Source organism: Melospiza georgiana, chromosome 5, assembly GCF_028018845.1.
Source record: "Melospiza georgiana isolate bMelGeo1 chromosome 5, bMelGeo1.pri, whole genome shotgun sequence".
Classification (NCBI taxonomy): Eukaryota; Metazoa; Chordata; class Aves; order Passeriformes; family Passerellidae; genus Melospiza; species Melospiza georgiana.
Window position 1 is genome coordinate 22,648,254 of NC_080434.1, and position 17,593 is coordinate 22,665,846.

General features: G+C 41.7%; 1 protein-coding gene across 1 annotated transcript in view; it reads right to left on the reverse strand.

Moving 5' to 3' along the window:
• Positions 1-1,000: 1,000 nt before the first annotated feature.
• Positions 1,001-17,593, reverse strand: part of BMPR1B (bone morphogenetic protein receptor type 1B) — a 99,112-nt gene continuing 82,519 nt past the window's right edge. Inside the window, exons 5-11 of the mRNA XM_058024273.1 lie at positions 12,407-12,503; positions 11,450-11,588; positions 6,466-6,658; positions 5,727-6,024; positions 3,236-3,411; positions 1,839-1,969; positions 1,001-1,126 (exon numbers count right to left, since the gene is read on the reverse strand). Of these exons, the coding sequence (XP_057880256.1) occupies positions 1,001-1,126; positions 1,839-1,969; positions 3,236-3,411; positions 5,727-6,024; positions 6,466-6,658; positions 11,450-11,588; positions 12,407-12,503 (1,160 nt within the window). The remainder of the gene's footprint in view (positions 1,127-1,838; positions 1,970-3,235; positions 3,412-5,726; positions 6,025-6,465; positions 6,659-11,449; positions 11,589-12,406; positions 12,504-17,593) is intronic.

Genomic DNA, 17,593 nt, shown 5'->3' on the forward strand with positions numbered 1-17,593 from the left:
TTTTTTCTCAGCTGTGCTTGTTGGTGGACCCCTCACATTTCCACAAATGAAAGAGCAAGTTAATAATTCCTTCTCACAAGGAATTTCCTCTTGAACAGTGGTTGTTTGTGGGTCCTAGAAGTTTCAAATTACCCAGCAGATTCAGATATGTACTTCATTTCCACTTGCACACAAAATATTTTATTTTGCAGTGGGGGAAAAGGAAGGGAAAAAAAAGCCAAGAAAAAGGGCACTTGTTTATCACTGTGGTACTCTTCCCACCAGGTTTCCTAGAAACATGAAGATCTTCTTTAAAAAAGTCACACCAAGCCATATTCATACAGCTCCCAAGTACCTTAAACAAAGCATGACCTTCCTGGGACAGGCCACCCACAGGAATCAGGCCACCCACACCAGGGATGGCAGGGATGCAATTGGGCTCCATCTCTGTACTCTGAGAATCACTTGCACACACAGGGTTTGGAAAGTTATCTCCACAAATAGGTGGCTTTTAAGGCAGGCTCCATTTCAGCTCCTCTGAGCTACACAGATCCACTCACCTTTTTGTTTTTTTTAAGGCTGGAGTGCAATAGTCTTTTTGGAAATGAAAAAGTTGATTTGCTTTCATTTTCAGCAGTTTCCTCCAATTTTTTTTTTAATGTAACAATATACATCTTTTTTACTTCTAACCCAAAAGTTTTATTTTCATAAAATTTAAAGCAGTATCTTTTTAAACAATCAAAATAATAATAATAACAATAATAATAATAAAATAATAAGTGGCTTTCATGGAAAGCAACATGCATAATCTTAAACCAGTTACTAAAACTGTATTTCCCCATGTAAACAAGGGCAGACAAGCCTCTTCCATCTTGCATGTCAAAATTCAGGTGATTTTTTCAATGGATAGTCTCCTCAAAAACTCACGGCTGCTCTTCAGCGTGACTCCTCCATTAGCAAAGATACATCTTCAGGACTTCTGCCTGCACAATCAAGTCCATTTCCAGGGACTCTGGCAGAGTCAGAGTTTAATGTCCTGGGACTCTGACATTTTGGCAAGTGTTTTCTTGACGCGCAGGGCGGTGAGGCGGGAGGCAGGGCTGTGAGCCCAGCACTCCATCATCAGCTTCCCCATCTGCCGCAGGCACTGCGGAGAGAAGGGCAGAGAAAGTCCCCCCAGGGTCAGTGGCACAGGAGACTGCACGTGTGGCAATGCTGAAAAACTGAAGGGAAAAGGTCTTTCCTAAGGCCATTACAGATAAACACCACCAGCACTGCCCAGACCAGCCGAACATGGTTCATGTAGATTAATGCAGATTTTTATAAATGTATTTTTGGTAATACACAAGGACTATGTGGTAACAAATTGTCCTTTTATTGCTGGAATGCCTGGGGTGGGATTACCAAGGATGCCAAGCAATTAATCAAGAGCAGCTACTGCAACAAACCTTCCCAATCCCTGACACACGTGGTACCAAACCAAACACTGAGTGCCACCACACAAAAGCCCTTTTGGGAACTGCTACTCCTTCCTCCAGTGTTTCCAGCCCCAGTCTGAAGGCTCAGAGGGATTTGGCTAGGGAGAGGATGAGGCAGGTGAGATTTGGTTAGATCTTCTCACACTGGCTGTTGCACAAGACCTCGAGCATCCCAGGGAGGTTGTTTTTTCCCCCCCACACTCACAAACCTCATGCCACCTAAATCTTTCATCTCCCCACAGACTATTCATCTAGATGCTGCTATTCCCAAACGGCAGCACCAGTGGTAAATATCCTCCTCCCTCAAAATGAACTGGGTCAATCTCAGTCCCTAGCTCTGATTAGAAGCACAGACTGCATGCTGAGAGGGATGAGAGGTACCTCATCACTGCTCCATCTGTTGGGGAACGAGGGGCGCAGTCTCTTGATGCACACGATCTCCCGCATGTCCTCGTACGAGGGGTCACTGGGCACCAGGTCGTGGTATGGAAGCTGGTATTCCTCAACTATTCCTGAAAGAAGCAATTAGTTGCCTGTCACTTGCAGAAAAAAAAACAAAAAAACTTCCTTTTCCCCTTTCATTTTATAACAGATTGGCCATACTTTATAACAGTTGGGTGTGCTGCCCCTAAAAAGGACTAGAAGTTTATTCCACAGTCAAGTTCCAATGCAACCACTGCTATGTAAAGTCTGGCCAGGTATCTAACCCAAAAGTGCAGTAACTTGCCAAGTGAGAACAGTTTCTATCACTGCTGTCCAGTCCAGCAATCTCCAGTAAGTACTCACACTAAGAGCTATTAGTGTAGAGTCTGTATCAGAGTCATCTGAGAGAGAATTAACCTTGAGTTAGGTCTCCTTCTTATCAGTGGACCTGGAAAACACTAAAGGGCATTTCTGTGCCTTTTCAGAACATGGCAAGGTACCATTCTTTGTGCACAGCAACAATGACAAAAATATTACAGATTTCACCTCACAACATTGCAGTACACGTCACCAGCTTTTAAACACAGGGATCCTGCTGCTCATTGGCAACATTCAGCTCCTCTAGGGTGAGCATTCAGCATGCTGAAGGATTTAAAAACCCATAGGGAATGCTGAGGGTAGCAGAGACCCAATAGAGACATGCTCTACTCTTACCACCAAACTGGCACAGAACTGCTACCAAGTCATTTCTGTGCATTTAACTTTCCCAGTGGCAAAAGAGAGGTACAACAGCCATCACTTCTGCACGACACTGAGCTCTACAGGCAGAAAGAGGGAAATGAGGCACATCACTGGTATGACAGTGATGTAACAAGTGCCACTTCCCTCCGGTGTTTTGCTACTTGTCTAGTAAACAGATTATTTATTTCAAAGAGTTTATTTCAAAGATTATTTATTTCAAACAGCAAACCCTAAATTGTTTGTCCTCCTCCTTTCATTTAACTATTAAACTAAGAAACCACTATTTTCTTTCTGCTAAATTAGCTGAACAGCCCCAGTCCAGCACAAACGTGATGCCTTTAAAAAAGGTCCCAAAATGAGTTCCACACTTCCTCAGTGCAGGCATCAGCTGCCTTCAAACGAGCCACTAAAATACAGTCTAAATCTCTGCTGTTGAAATAGCACTGACTGATGCTTTAAAATAAGTTTCAACAGGAGAACAGACATTAAGAGAGTTACCTGAATGGTTTACCCACATCTGTTTATTACTGTAAAAACAATTACCCGGAAAACAAGGCGCAATGGAAGGCCTGAGGTTCACTGACACAATTAAAAGTGATCTCCCAGCACTTTACCTCCTGAAACACATCTCCTTGCTATCTCCCAAAGGATGAGTCCAAAACTGTACATATCAGCCATGATGTAGGACTGAAAGTGATTTCTATTCAAGCTTTCATCCAGCACCTCGGGAGGCATATAACGTTTTGTTCCTACACGGGTGTTTGGAGGGATGTCTACCTCATTTGTGTCACTAAAAGAAAAAGAAGGAGAAAAAAAGGGCATCAAGCATGCAGTAAAGTGGGTCGAAAATAAAGCAATTTCGACGGAAGAAGTAGTAAATCCACATCACATCCACTCTCAAACAAGGTCAAAAGTAATGCATAATCTTAATGGAAAAATTCTTGCAAGAAAAGCCTCTTAGTGTGAAGGCAACCCTCCTTAAAAGGCTGACCCGCCTGAGGCTATGTTAAGCATTCAAATGCAGAACCACAATGGAGATAAGACTCAACAGGGATGCTGTAACATTTGCGAGATTTCATTAGCATTAGCCCGAGCTCTAATGTTAGTGATAACAATCAAATCTTCATTAAACGCTGTTTTCTTAACATACTCCACCACCTAATGCTTCAGTCTCAGCAATTAATGGGGGATACTGAGTAGCTGGGGCAGTATCTTTTAGCTGTAGCAAATTAGATCTGCAAGACAGATTAATCTAACTATTATTTTTTGCATGCATTATGTTTGATCCCTTCCAACCTTTACACATCAAGATATGCAGACACAGAGAGATAAATGCATAAAAACATCTAAGCAAATGTCTCACACCTCACACATTGACCAGAAGAGACGACATACAGGGAAAAATATTCCCATTAATTATGTGAATGGATTCTTGTTTTTCTTATTAACTCAGATTCAGCTACATCAGTTTCAATATATTTAAAAGTTTAATATATGGCAGATACTCTGGTTTGCTTAAAAAGGTCTGTTTTCCTTTATTCAACTTCAAAATGTATGTATTTTAAATATGGTGGATACAACAGATGCTCACAGGACAATTGTATTTCTATAGCTTTCTTCATGTACAGCAATTTTTTTCACCTTCTGATATGAAGAAAAGCTGAGTCTATGGTACAACCAGCCACCTACACAGTCATTAAATCATACATATGCTAGTGGCACTACTGTACACCTGCAAGAATGTAACATAAATCCAGTGACCTGCATTATCTTGTATTATTTCAAATGAAATGGAAACACAAAGAATTTTACTAGAATCATCAGCTTCAACAGAGCACACCCCTTCCAACTATTTTCTGTTCCTTGTTGTTGCATGAGAAATGCTGTCTGAGGAAGGATTCAGTATGAAAACAAGCCAAGTACATAACATAAATTCCATCTGGAGTGTGAAAAATCCAAATTTCACCTTCTTTTGTAACAGCACTCAGTAATTCCTAGCTCTTCTTTATTCACAGCTAAGCAGTGCACTGCTCTGTATTTGCCAGGCAAAGTACACCTGCAAAGGGTGAATTTCTTCCCCAAAACTTTTTATTGTGTATTTTCAAGTTGTTGTTTTCTAGACCTCTGTTCCTCAAAGTAAAAATATTCCCTTCTTGTCTCTGAAGAAAGGTCAGGCTCATAAAGGAAATGCCTCACCATGGAACCCGGCAGGTAAGTGAACAGTAAGAAAAGAACATAAAAACTGCCTTTCCTTTCACTCTGAGTAATTTCAGTTCAGGATTTGTACAGGATTCCTGAATTTTTTTAATACTCCAGGGAGTGCACGGTTTCAAAGCTGACCTGCGAAACGGAAACCTTCAGTCTATGTATTCTGGACACATTTCTGTGTGCAGAAAAATCAGAAACTTCGGAGCACGCGCCTCCACCACCAGGACCACCACTGAGAGCTCGAGCTGCTTTTGAGCAGAGCTGTCAGAGAGCAGTGGCTCCTCATGAATCCCAGGAGTGAGTAAGTTCTACCTGTCTGCTCTTTCTGAGTTGTTTAAACACACAACCATTTTTTAAAATCAAATTTAAAAGCCATTTCAAAAATCAAATCTGTACTTGGGCAATTTGATTTGTAGGAAATGAAACAAAAGGCAGCCCAAATGGGGTCCTTTTCAATAAATCCTAGTTAGTAACTAGTGCAAATTATTAGTATTTTTCTCTCTAAGTTGAGGAGTGAATTTTCATGGGATCAGACAAGCTGAATGCTTCAGCGACAAGCTCAGTGATGTGACTCCAACCTGTCACTGCTGTGTCCTTTCATTGTGTGCCAGCAATACTGGGGCAGCAATACATGGAGGGTGGAGGGATGAAAACTGACCCTTTATACAAACACAGCTAATGTGCTCAAATAATCAAAAAGCAACTATTTATACACCTGCATGAGGTGCTGATGTGACATTCTCCCCCACACAGGTGACCTCACACACAGATGAGCAGAGCCCAGGTGTGCACACACACTGCAGGTGCTTGCTCACTCGTGCACACTCAGTCAACAAATAAAGAAACTTTTGCACCAGATTTGTAAACTTCCCCTCAGCCCCCCTCACTTCCACTCACCTGATAAATTTAACAGCCAAGCCCAAATCTGCTATACAGCAGGTGCCATTCTTTTTCACCAGGATGTTCTTACTCTTTAGGTCACGGTGGGCAATGGCAGGCTTGCCCTGAGTGCTGAAGATCTCAGTGTGCAGGTGGCACAAGCCACTGACAGAGGAGTAAGCCAGTTTCAGCATGGCTTTTGTGTCCAAGGTGGTGGATTTTAGGTAATCATAAAGTGAGCCATTCTCATGGTAGTCAGTGATAAGATACAGCTGGGTCCAAGATCCTGTACCTTTAATATCTGCAGCAATGAATCCTACAAAAAGAAAAAAAGAGGTTATTTTCAAGTTAATACTTCTCAGGGGTTTTTTTAGACTGCTCAGAACTCTGGATTGTCATCCATTTCAGCAGGTTTGTTTTAATAACATATTTAATTATTTTCATCTTACTTCCATGCAGCTGTGCCTCATCTCTAGCCTTTAATGTACTTTCAGAAGCCCAGATACGGATATACCAGCGGCTGAAACAGACATGTTGTGTTTGGAATAAAAACCCCTAAACCCCATTATTTTTTTAACTTTTATTTATGTTTCAATAATCCTTTAAACAACTTTCCTTTGAAAAGGACTGGGTGGCTAATTGCAGAGCACAGAGGGAAACAAAGCACATCGGAAAGGACATCAGATAACAGCAAATACAAAATTGCTAATCTCAAAAACCTGTTCACCATCAAATAATTCTCTTTCACTTCACTCACCAAGAATATTTTCATGCCTCATCAGGACAGTCTGGTAGATTTCTGTTTCTCTGAACCAGCTGGCCTCCTCTGTAGTAAAGAACACTTTCACTGCTACCTTTTCGCCACGCCACTTTCCCATCCAGACTTCGCCATAGCGACCTTTTCCAATCTGCTTCACCATTTGAATCTGTTTTGCAATGGTCCTTTGAACCTGTGAAATGCCAAGCCAGATCTTACACCTTGCTCAGTGGAAATCTCTGCATTCACCTCCCTCTCCTGTGCCTGCTTCCCACACAGCAGCCCAGGAGAGGGTGGAATACGCACCCATTGTGACATGGATTTCAGCAACCCTCCACAATTGCAGATGCTCCCATTTTCTCCAGGACACACTGCTGCCGAGGACATTCCCACCACTAAAAAGAAGCCTTTCCATGCCTACTTAAATACACTGTGGTGTCTCAAGAAATTACATCAGTCACTGTAAAGGAAATGTTTGTCCCTGCACCTTGAATTTTTTTTAAATCTTTCTGCAGGATGTAGTGCTTGGTGGATTTTTTTTTTGTCATTTTTGGAAAAGTTTGGACAGAAAACACTCCTGCTCACCTCAATGCAGTCCAAATTCCAAAGGAGTAGGTAACACGTTTTCATTAATACAAAAATACAACACTGCTGAGACTCAAGGCTAGGGCTCACAAGAGTCAAAAGCCTATTAGAGCTCCAAAACTAGAAAAATTACAAAATTTCCTTTGTTTTTTTGGGTTTTTTTTAGGATGATACTTCCTATAACCTTCCTTTAAATTGCCATGCCTAATTATTTCAAAATATGTATCTGGTTAGGAACCTCAGTCACTACTTACAAGTTAAAACACATGTGCCTACATTGATTTAAATAATGGTATTTACGTATTCATAAAAAGCAATTTCCCCCCCAAAATATTTGAAAGAACAGCTTTCCAGTGTCTGTGCCAGCTTTGTCAGTGGCTGTACTGTCAGCTAAAATCATGGGTATTGCAAGATCAATGTCCACAGCAGCACTGCAGAGATTCTCTTCACAAGGATGACAGACTGCCTCTACATTTAACAAGCTTTTACAGCCACAAAAAATCTTGGACAAATGGAGACTTATAATCTCATCAGATTTGAGCATGTCTGCAGATCATGTCTTTCTAAAAGTTCACAAATAAAAATGTGAGTGGATGCTGCAACACAATTCACTCACATCAGGCTGACTCTGCCTCAGCTTAATAGAGGATTTAAAATGTCACTCTCCTGTGCTACAGCATTGCCAGTTCAACCCACAGCTAATGAGTTTTTGTCTGGTAGGGTTTGGTAACATTTTGAAGGAATACTGCCACCAATGTGATGAGATTTTCACCTGGCTCAAGCAATTGGCAAAATCTGCACAAGTTCAAATTTGTGGCCTCTTGCTCTTTTTGCCACCATCCAGATACAAACCTCCAGTGTTTTATTGCAGCAAGTGAATCTAACTGCTCTAACTGAATCCCTATGAAATCATGTTCATTTCATGAAATCAAAAATATATTTGCAATCTTGGCAGACAGAAATGAGTGAAACTTGATTTTTTAAAATAATTTTCTTCCTTTGTTGTGCTTGGGAGGCCCAGTGGAAACCACCAGTTTGGGAATGCCAGGCAGGACTGCCATGAATGTGCCATGACTGCAGCATGAATGTGCATCCAAGGACAAACTCAAAACCTATTAGGTCAGGTCTATCATCATTCTTTTTTTAAGTGAACCACTGGTTTTCATACTGAACAATTTTAAGAAGCAAAACATACTGTGGTATTTATGCAAAGCTATTTCAAATATCCCAGTTTTCTTCTTCTGTCATTTAAACAGAATTCCATTTTTCCAGCCCTGCACTGCATTATTAGATGTTCAAGATGGTAGCTTCAGTGCCATTATTTCTGATTAACATCAATGAAAGCCAACAATAGAGATTAGCCTTAATTTTTTTAAATTTATTTATCTTTTATACTCTCATATAGTGATTGAACAATAGTTATATTACATTGGAATTTTGCTGTAACATTTTGTAATGTCATTTTAGCATTGTTGCTTTCTATTTTGCCCATTTTAAAAATGCATCCTGAACAATAATGTAGTTACATCAAATAACTTAATTTGTGTAAATATATGTAATGGCATCATAAAGTACATGCAATTACAATACTTAATGATGAAAAGTTCCTTATTAAATTACATTAAGAAAATGAAAAACACATTTCTGTTATGGGTTTTCAGGCGGCAGAATACTATGTGAAAGGCCTTAACCTGGTTTTGTCTTGCTAGAACTGGTCAAATGATTTCCTATGAACAATTTATTTTTTTTTAAGGAATTCAGCTCCTTCTTGAATCATAAACCAATTATGATTTATAAAACAAATAGGTCAATCAAAATTGTTGGCTCAACGGATTTCATAAGCATGCTGAATGATGTGCTCATGTTGAGTTATTTACAGAGTGGGGCTGTGGGTTTCTTATTTCTTTTTAAATCTGTGTATTTGGCTGCTTGAGCTCTGTAAGCAGTCAGGTAAGGTTACATGACCTTTCCTTTCGTCTCCCTGAGTGGAAACAATCCAATTACCAACTATTTCTACTTTCCTGGCATTCAGCTAAACATGTTCAGCTACTGCAGATGAAAATTTAGACAGACCAACCTTTTGTAAATTTAATATTTCAAACAGAGAATTCATACCTATGGGTCTGGTGCAGTCCCTTGAAAAGCAAAGTTCATTGGAAAGGAAATTATGAAAAAAAATGTGTGAGAAGGTAGAGACCAAATTGTAGTTCAGCAATCTCTTCAGACAGACCATTTTGCAGCATTTGACCTGCAGCAAACTCTTCTGTCAGAGGTACAGACAGGTCAGGAGAAAGAACACTTGCTGCATGTCACACTGACAAATTCTTGGCTAATACTTGTTTTGGGTATAATATTTGTACCCGTTAGAATAAATGTTCTACACAGAAGAAAAACATTACTGGTTAGCATAAGGTGACATTTTGCATTAAATTTGCATCTTACTTTTCTGAAATTATAACCCTGGATGTTTCAGTCTCTGCCCAAGAAACAAGGTTAAAAATAAGCTCTTGCACAATAGAGCAGAGCATTACTGCCAGGCACCTCCTATACACTTGTTTCAGGCATGAGGCATCACTCTGTGCATTCCTGGTGAGCTCACAGGGGTTGTGGCTGTCTGGGAATGCTGCAAACATCTACTGCCAAGTGCAAGACCCATTTTCTTCTCTTCCACCCAAAATCACTACTTATAAAAACAACTGCATGGGGTTTTTGTAAGCAAGGGGGAGATGGGGAGGAAGAGTTCCTGGAGGAAAATCACTTGGTCCAGTGGCTGCAGAGTCTCCAAGGTTGAGAGGAGCGTCCTGCCAGAAGGCTGGAGGGTTTCTGCCTCAAGGGGCAGTGGCACAGCTCTGGGAGCTGCTGAGCCATCCCAGCTGGGAGGGCACCTTGGCCATCACTGCAGCTCAGCAGCAGGAGCTCCTTTTCCCATCCACTACAAGGGCAGACCCCGGGACAGCACTGAGACCACAGATCCCTCCTTCAAAGTGCTCACTGGGACAGAGGAAGGCATAAAGAACAAGCAGTCATAACCAGCACTGCTCCAGCTTTTTTGGGATCCTGGGATGAAGGACTGAGCCATGCACTGCTGTGAGGTTCCCAGGGCACCCACATGGGCTGCTGGAAACACACCCTCTCAGAGAAGTACAACCAAGTTCTTTGTATTTGCTCTAAATTATTACATTTTTTATGTCCTTGGAACAAGTGAAGATGAAGACCTTGATGTGGCAGGTGCAAAAAAAAAAAAACCAAAAAACCACCACCAAAAAACAATACAACCAAACCTCAAAGCATAAAAGGAAGAATCCCTCGCAATTAAATCGGCTGGAAAGTCATTGGGAACAGTCCTAAACTGCACACAAGATCTCTCCCTTTCCATTGGCCAGAAAATCTCAAATTAGTGAACCAAAACCACTACAGGGTGCTAAAAGGACACTGGCAAGGGAGAGGACAGAGTCTGTTGCTTCATTTTTAAGGAAATATAAAACTTCCCATTTAATATCTTCTTTAGGGTGTTTAAAAAATAAGTGTGGAAAAAACCAGCCAGACAGTACATGGTACCTGGAAGCTGGACAACACCTTCAGTAGTAGCATCAATACAAACTAATAGGTTTGGAAGACAGGAGGGACATACCCACTCTGAAAAATGAAAATGAAATCTTCCAGTTTCTCAGAGGCACTTATTTTAAATAAGTAAGCTAGCTTTTTACCGATTCTTTTCTACCAGTGATGCTCCCCAGAAGCAAAACCCCCTGGTGAACAGAACTATATTGCCATAGATCATTCTGCCTTTTCAGCAGGTTTAGCAATCCTGGAGTCTGTTCAGAAACAATCACAAACTCCATCCCATTGACTTCTGAGATTGCCATACTACGAGGAAAAAAAATCCCCCTTGACTTCTGAATGCAAAGTGAAGCCTACAAATAAAAAGGTTCCAAGTCTGACAAGTCACAGTTCCCTTTAGAAAAAGGTGATGGGGCAGTGTTTGAAATCCTACTGTGCGTTGCACATACAAAGGAAGAAAACAAGATCAGTGGGCCAGGTGCTGTCCTGTACGCTGGAGTGTAAAAAAACCAAACGTGATGATATACTTCCATGAGCTGTCTTAGCCTGTACTTACCCTATGGTATCTAAAATAAGAAATTAAATGAGGCAGAAAAATAACCCTAACCTTTTTTGGCTTAGTTCACATGACAAAAATCCCCTGCTTCTAAAGCAGCTGTTCTCCAGTCTAACTTCTTGTCAGTTCTGGTAGAGGAAAACAAAACCCAAAAAACCCCCAAAAAACCTCAAAAAAAACCTAAAAGAAAACAGAGGATATGTAAATCTATTTTTTGTGCCTCTTCTCCCTCTACACATTTCAGCCTTTAAAATGTGCACTACAATAGCATTGCTTCCTTACCAGGAGAGGGAGCCCGGATCCGCTGCCTGAGCTCTGGGACTGCTCGATCAAATCCTTCAGGGACTCTCCGGGGGGAATGTAGGTTTCGTCCTGCTCCAGCCCGATGCTGTAGTGGGGTCTCGTCTCCTGGCGCTTGTATCTGAGGTTTTACACGAAAACAAAATGAGTTTTGAATACAATGAGCACATGTGCAATGAATAATGCACATGCCCTTCACATTTCCTTCATTTATAGACTAACAGATTTCTCTGCTTCCCTGAGGAATACACTGGACTCGCTGGCCAAAATTCTTCATTTTATTTTTAGCAACTGTTTACATCATCAAAATTCTAAGTATAACACTCACAGGCCACGCAGTCTGGGGTAAATCTGCAAAGCAACCAAATGTTTTCCTTTCAGAAACTTAAATATGTCTAAAACACTGACCAAGTCAGTAACTTTATTTTACTGTCTGCAGTGCACTTCTAGGAGCCAGAGGAGGCAAGGTCATGGAATCTGGGAATATGTAAAAAAATGGGAATATGTCAAATTATTAAAATGTAATGTATATAGATCATGATAACACTCTAGACACATTTACTGACATTCCTTTATTGTCTTCTTTTTTTATGATCAGCTCTTCATCACATTAACAAATTTAGAAGTCTTAGATGTACTTCTCTTACACAAATTTCCCTAAAAAATTTGTCCTTTGGCCTTCCCAGTAAAGAATAATCTGTGCTTCTACCTGAATGGCTTTTAAGGATGTTGAGTGAAAGATTCTGTATGAAATCCATCACACAGGTACCCCTGTGAATAGCATCAATAAAATACACATTTTCTTCTCATGATAAAATTACAGTTTCCTATTTCTTTTCTTTAAGGTCCACTTCTATTTCTTTTTTCAATTTCCTAAATCTATAAAAAGATAAATGTTGGGAGGAACATTAACAAGCTGCCAAAATATTCCTTATTTACCTGAAGTAGCAGAATATGATGATAAGCACCAGAAGGATGCTGCAAACAGTCACTGAGATCAGCAGGGCCTTGTGGTGAATGTTTCCTTCAGCAAAGTCTGGGGTTAAAAATGAGAAAGTTGGAAAATTTAGAAAGGGAGATGGTTATGAAGTCAACGGGAGAAGTGCATTGAGCACAGGATCACTTCCACTCTTTCCTCATAATTCCTGTACAGGATACCCCTGGATTTTGTGGGCTTCCTCTTTGACCCTCACTGACCAGGACAGAACTGACACTTCCAGCGTCAAAAATCCCTATTTGTTTTCTCAGTCCTCACTCAGGCAAAACACTGCCTTGATTTGCAATTCCCTGTTTGTCTCTGAATGGAAAATCAATCAAGACCTGTAGCTCTGGGTCTTAACCTGAGTGATTAGCCAGGAAATGCAAAAACCACTGCCTTTTTTAAACACTCAGATTAAGTAGTATCCTAATGAGTAACTAAGAAAACCAAACCAAACCACCCACCAAACTGCATTTATTCTAGAAGGAAAGACACAGTAGACCATTCAACCTCCAGCAAGGCAGGCCATGAGAAGCCTTGAAAGTATTTATTTCCATCCTTACAGAACAATTTGTCTCTTAGATCCTGTTTTAAACATTTGAGCAAGAATTTTCTTCTCCATATGCTCTAGAGCAGCCCTGTGTGCCAGCAAGTCCTTCCTATGCTGGCGGGCAAAACTATCCTTCCAGGGGCTTTTCTGCAAAACCCTTTGAAAAGAAAATGTGTCAAGTGACTTGTAGAAAATGCTGTTGCATAAAAACTATTAAAATGTTTCAGTCAACCTTTGTATAGCAGACTCATATTTTCCTTTAAAGTATAACATTAATCTCCAAATTTGAATTCTCAGCTCAGGCAAGTGAGTCTGACCTTCATGCATGCTTCTCTGCTGAAAAACAAAGACATCCAGCTCTATTCTTTTTTAACCTCCCCGCCACTCAAACTCTCAAAATTATAGTATTTCAGTCTGTACATACACAAACCACCCTTCCAACAACAAATGGGATGATGCAAATGAGGGCCATGTTTTCTGAAGCTCTTCCAGCCTTGCTGTCTTGCATCCTTCACTCCAAAGCCTGACACATCGGAGAATGCAAGAAATCCATCCTTATTGACTGCTCCTGGAACGACGCTATTATGTTTCAGATTTACAAGGGTAATGAGACCAGGAGATTCCTAAGGGACTCTTAGTTTACTCTCACACTCTTTTATTTTCAAGATACAGTTTCTCTTTTTTTTTTTTTCTCCCAAACAATTTCTTTCCTTCCTCTTCCCACTACAGAGATTACCTACCAGCACACCTCCTGATCACACTGGTCATGTTTTAACCTGCCATTGCCTGCTCCGGGAGCACTGACAATGTAAACACTCAGGACATGGCTGATGCCTTTGAAAGGGGACACTGACACGATGTCTATCAGGAGAACCCTCGAGCCCATCCTTCTGCCTGCCACAGCAGATTTATCCCTGGCCTGCAACTCCAAGCGGGCTGTGGGCCGAAACCGAGAGCCCACCGGGGAATCAGAGCTCTTGTGAAGGGGATGGCAGCTTGGCAGGGCTGAGGGCTCTGGTTTGTGCTGTGTGAGCAGCCTGTGTCAGCACCACCTCCCTCTGAAATGTGTGGGTTGTCACAGTTTCAGATGTCACAGCCCAACAGATGAATAAGCAGAGCACAGAGACCATAAAGCAGCATTCCATACCGGGAGAAACCCGGATAACCACCCACAGCAAGGGCTCTCCCACTTCACACAGTATGACAGGATGGAAGCTGAGCTTCTGTGCTTAGCAGTAATGAAAGCTGATGTCAGCTTTCACAGAGGGAAAAATTCAGATCTTAGACTGGTGTCTGCTAGATGTTAAGGCCATGGAAATCTGTGCAATTTGCAGACACGGTATTGCCCGTGAAGCTGTTCACGCTGTCTGTGTGTGTACAAGAATGCACATTTGGAGAGGGATGACAAACACGCTGCAATCTTGAATCCAATTCCCACAATTTTTAGGGTTTAAGTGATCCAAACCTTATGCTCCATGTTTCTAATGGGCTTCTGCCATTCAGAAAAATAAGTAAATGCAGGTTGCTTTTCCCAGAGGCCAGAAGGCATTTTGGAAGTGCTGTGCAGCTCTCAGAAGAACTTCAGGCTCCAAAACTGCAAAATTCTTTGTACTCAAATGCAATTATATGAAGCAAGTAAAAGGAAAGCATGAAAGACACAAAGGAACGTGTCCTGATCTCCTTGCTGGGAGCAGGAAACAAGACTTTGAGCAGATGCAGAGCTGACCCTCTTGTGGTGGGTGGTGTCGGCATGCCAGCAGTGGCACAGCTTTAGCAGTGGTTCACTGTGCACAGTGTGCAACTGGCTCTCACAGGAGGGGACAGAAAGCTCCATATGCCTTTCTATTTATTTGGCTATTTGAGAGGCAATATTGATGGCAAGTGAGCTACTGTCCCTCCTTTCAAACACTTCTTGCGTTTTTAAAGCATTTGGGCAGGATTTTATTTGCTGCCTAACTTGAGGACTTCATAAACCTGCTGGTGTGTGTGTGTGGACAGCACAAGATTAAATGCAAACCCCCATCCTCACACCAGCAATGTCTGTTTGTTCTGCTGCACTGAGCCAGGCTGCATTTCTTCTCCTGCTCGTCCAGCCCAGGCTGTTCCCACAGGGCAGCAGGACAAACCTCCGTTTTCCTGCACTATCTGACCAGGAGGAGGGATGGGGCAGCTCAGCTGTGAGTCTGCCTAGGGATTCGCTTGTGGGCTCTGTGGTGAACACTGTGGTGGGTCCTGGACAGTGCAGTTGTGATGGAACTACTGTGTCCTTTAAGAAGCCCAGTGCTGTGTTTTTCACTGCTGTGTCACTTGGAACTGCCAGGTGCCAAGCAGCAGCGTTAGGAGAATCAGCAGCAGCTTCCATGGAGGCAGCAGTGAGCGATTACCGGGAGCATGGTGTGGGAAGTGCAAAACAAACACACTGCAGGTTTGGGAAGCTTCTTCACATACCCTGTCTGGCTGATAGCAGTGCAGCCCAGCAAAAAGCACATTAACAGCTCCATGTTGTAGGAAAACAGTGGTGCAGGCTGGTGACAGCAGGGAGCTCGGTGAGACCAAGCTGCCTCTCTGTTTTTCTCCTGCAATTTCCCCCTCCTCCACCACTCGTTTCACTCACTGTCATCAGCGGGGCCATGCTGAGGAGTGCATTGAAAATGCCACCCAGAAGGTTCAGAAGTCAACATATCAAAGGGAGAGGAGGTTCTCCTCCCACCCCAGGTCCCTCCAGCTCAGAATGTTACAGCTATCCAAGTAAAAACGGCAGTGAAATCCGAGGCGTGGAGACTGTGTGCACACATCAAACCCCATCATTCCTCCAATCATTCCCTTGCCCATTCATCACTGGCTATACAGGCAGGGAGCCAGACACGGTGGCACCACCACTTCTGCTTATGTAGGCTCTAAATCAGTAAAGACATATTTCTCCTTTTGACTGGTCTCAGCCTGTGCTTTCACCGGGATTTCCAGGAATATCTTTTATTGTTTAAAGCAGAGGTGTTATATCAGACCCAATTATGACTTTCATTTCCTTAATAAGACAGATGTATAGCTGGCACAAGGGTTTAATGGTTTCTCTGGGACATTTTATCCTGCTAGTTCTGTAGCAAGATGAGCTCCAAACTTAGACTTGGCTGTTGATTCTTCCATCTTACTTAACAAGTCTCGCTTTGACCGGTGTTAATTTTTCTAGCTCTCACCTTCATGTATGTGGTCCTCCTCTCTTTCCAGGGGGGAGAGGAGAAGGATAGGGTGTGGCATAAATCTTGCCTTGCAGCACATGCCAGACCTGGAAAAGCACTTAGAGAGCACAAGTCCCTTGCCTCTGTAGTTGTTACCTTGGTGCACAGGTCAGTTTTGAGTTCAACAGCCTCTGACCTGCAGCTGCATGCTCTCCCTAGACTTTGCTTCCCATGAGGCATCACCTCAGATGTGAGTTCATCAGAAGCCAAATTTCTGTTTGTATTTGAGATGCTGAGAAGCATGTGTATCTTTGATGGAACCCCAAAGGCCAGAAGGGTTTTCCAAGAAGCTTGTTTTAAGTTCACCTCTCTTTCCCTGTACTTACTGTTCATGTTAAATTTGATATACAATTTTAACATTACTCAGACAATCACAGCCTAATCTAAATGCTTCTAGTAGAAGCAATGATCACAGCCACAGCACTGGGCACTGGCAGTAGTATGTATTTGTATACAGTATTTGTACCTATTTGCAGTGAGGGCCTGTGGTTCAAACTATGGCTTTTTTTTTTTTTTTTTTTTGCTGTTTCAAACTATGGCTCTTTTATCCTCAGGTTTCATACTAGGATACAGCAGCAACAGATTAAAACAGGCCTGGCACTGAGAACGACATATTAACCTAAGGCTTTAATAAAGGTGGTGACTTCAGCCCTGTTCAGCCACATTTATTCAAGCAGTTCCTGAAATCCATTTCTACAAAACACTGTCAGGATGCTTGTAGTGTGAGACCTTATATAAAAAAAAAATATTTTGAGTGTGTTGAGTGACTACATCATCTTTTGTCTGCCATGCTAAAATAGTCAACTTCGCAACACAGAACAGCTAGAACCCTGTTTCAGCTCGGTGAAATTTTTCTTTTAAAAAATATTCTCTCTGCCACCATGGCTCCCCAGTGATACTTTATTTATCCTACATACACACAGGAAAAATGCAACCTCAATCCAAACACCTTCTGCCACTAACAAAATCTTGGTCCATTGCTTTCTTTGTAAGTAGCAGATAGCATTGCCAAATAACTAAAATCTTTATAGATGGATGTCTAGTGTTAGGCTCTAATTCAGTATTTTTGAGTAGTCCTAATGTAGCATAAACTCAGCCAGTAGCAAGAAAAAATCATGGCAATGTTTTCCAAACTGATATTTAATGAAAGCATAAGTAAGTGTGAACAAATATTGACTACTTTTTGGAGCTCTTCTCTCAATCCAAAGAACTTTTTAAAATTAAATAAACCAACAAAGTAGTACATAACTCTTCTGCTGGAAGTCAGAATTTTATGAGGTTTCGCTGCCTTAATGCCTTGCTAGTAAACAGTGAAGTATTTACATACTACTCTCCAAAGGCCTGACTCTGCAGCCCATCTG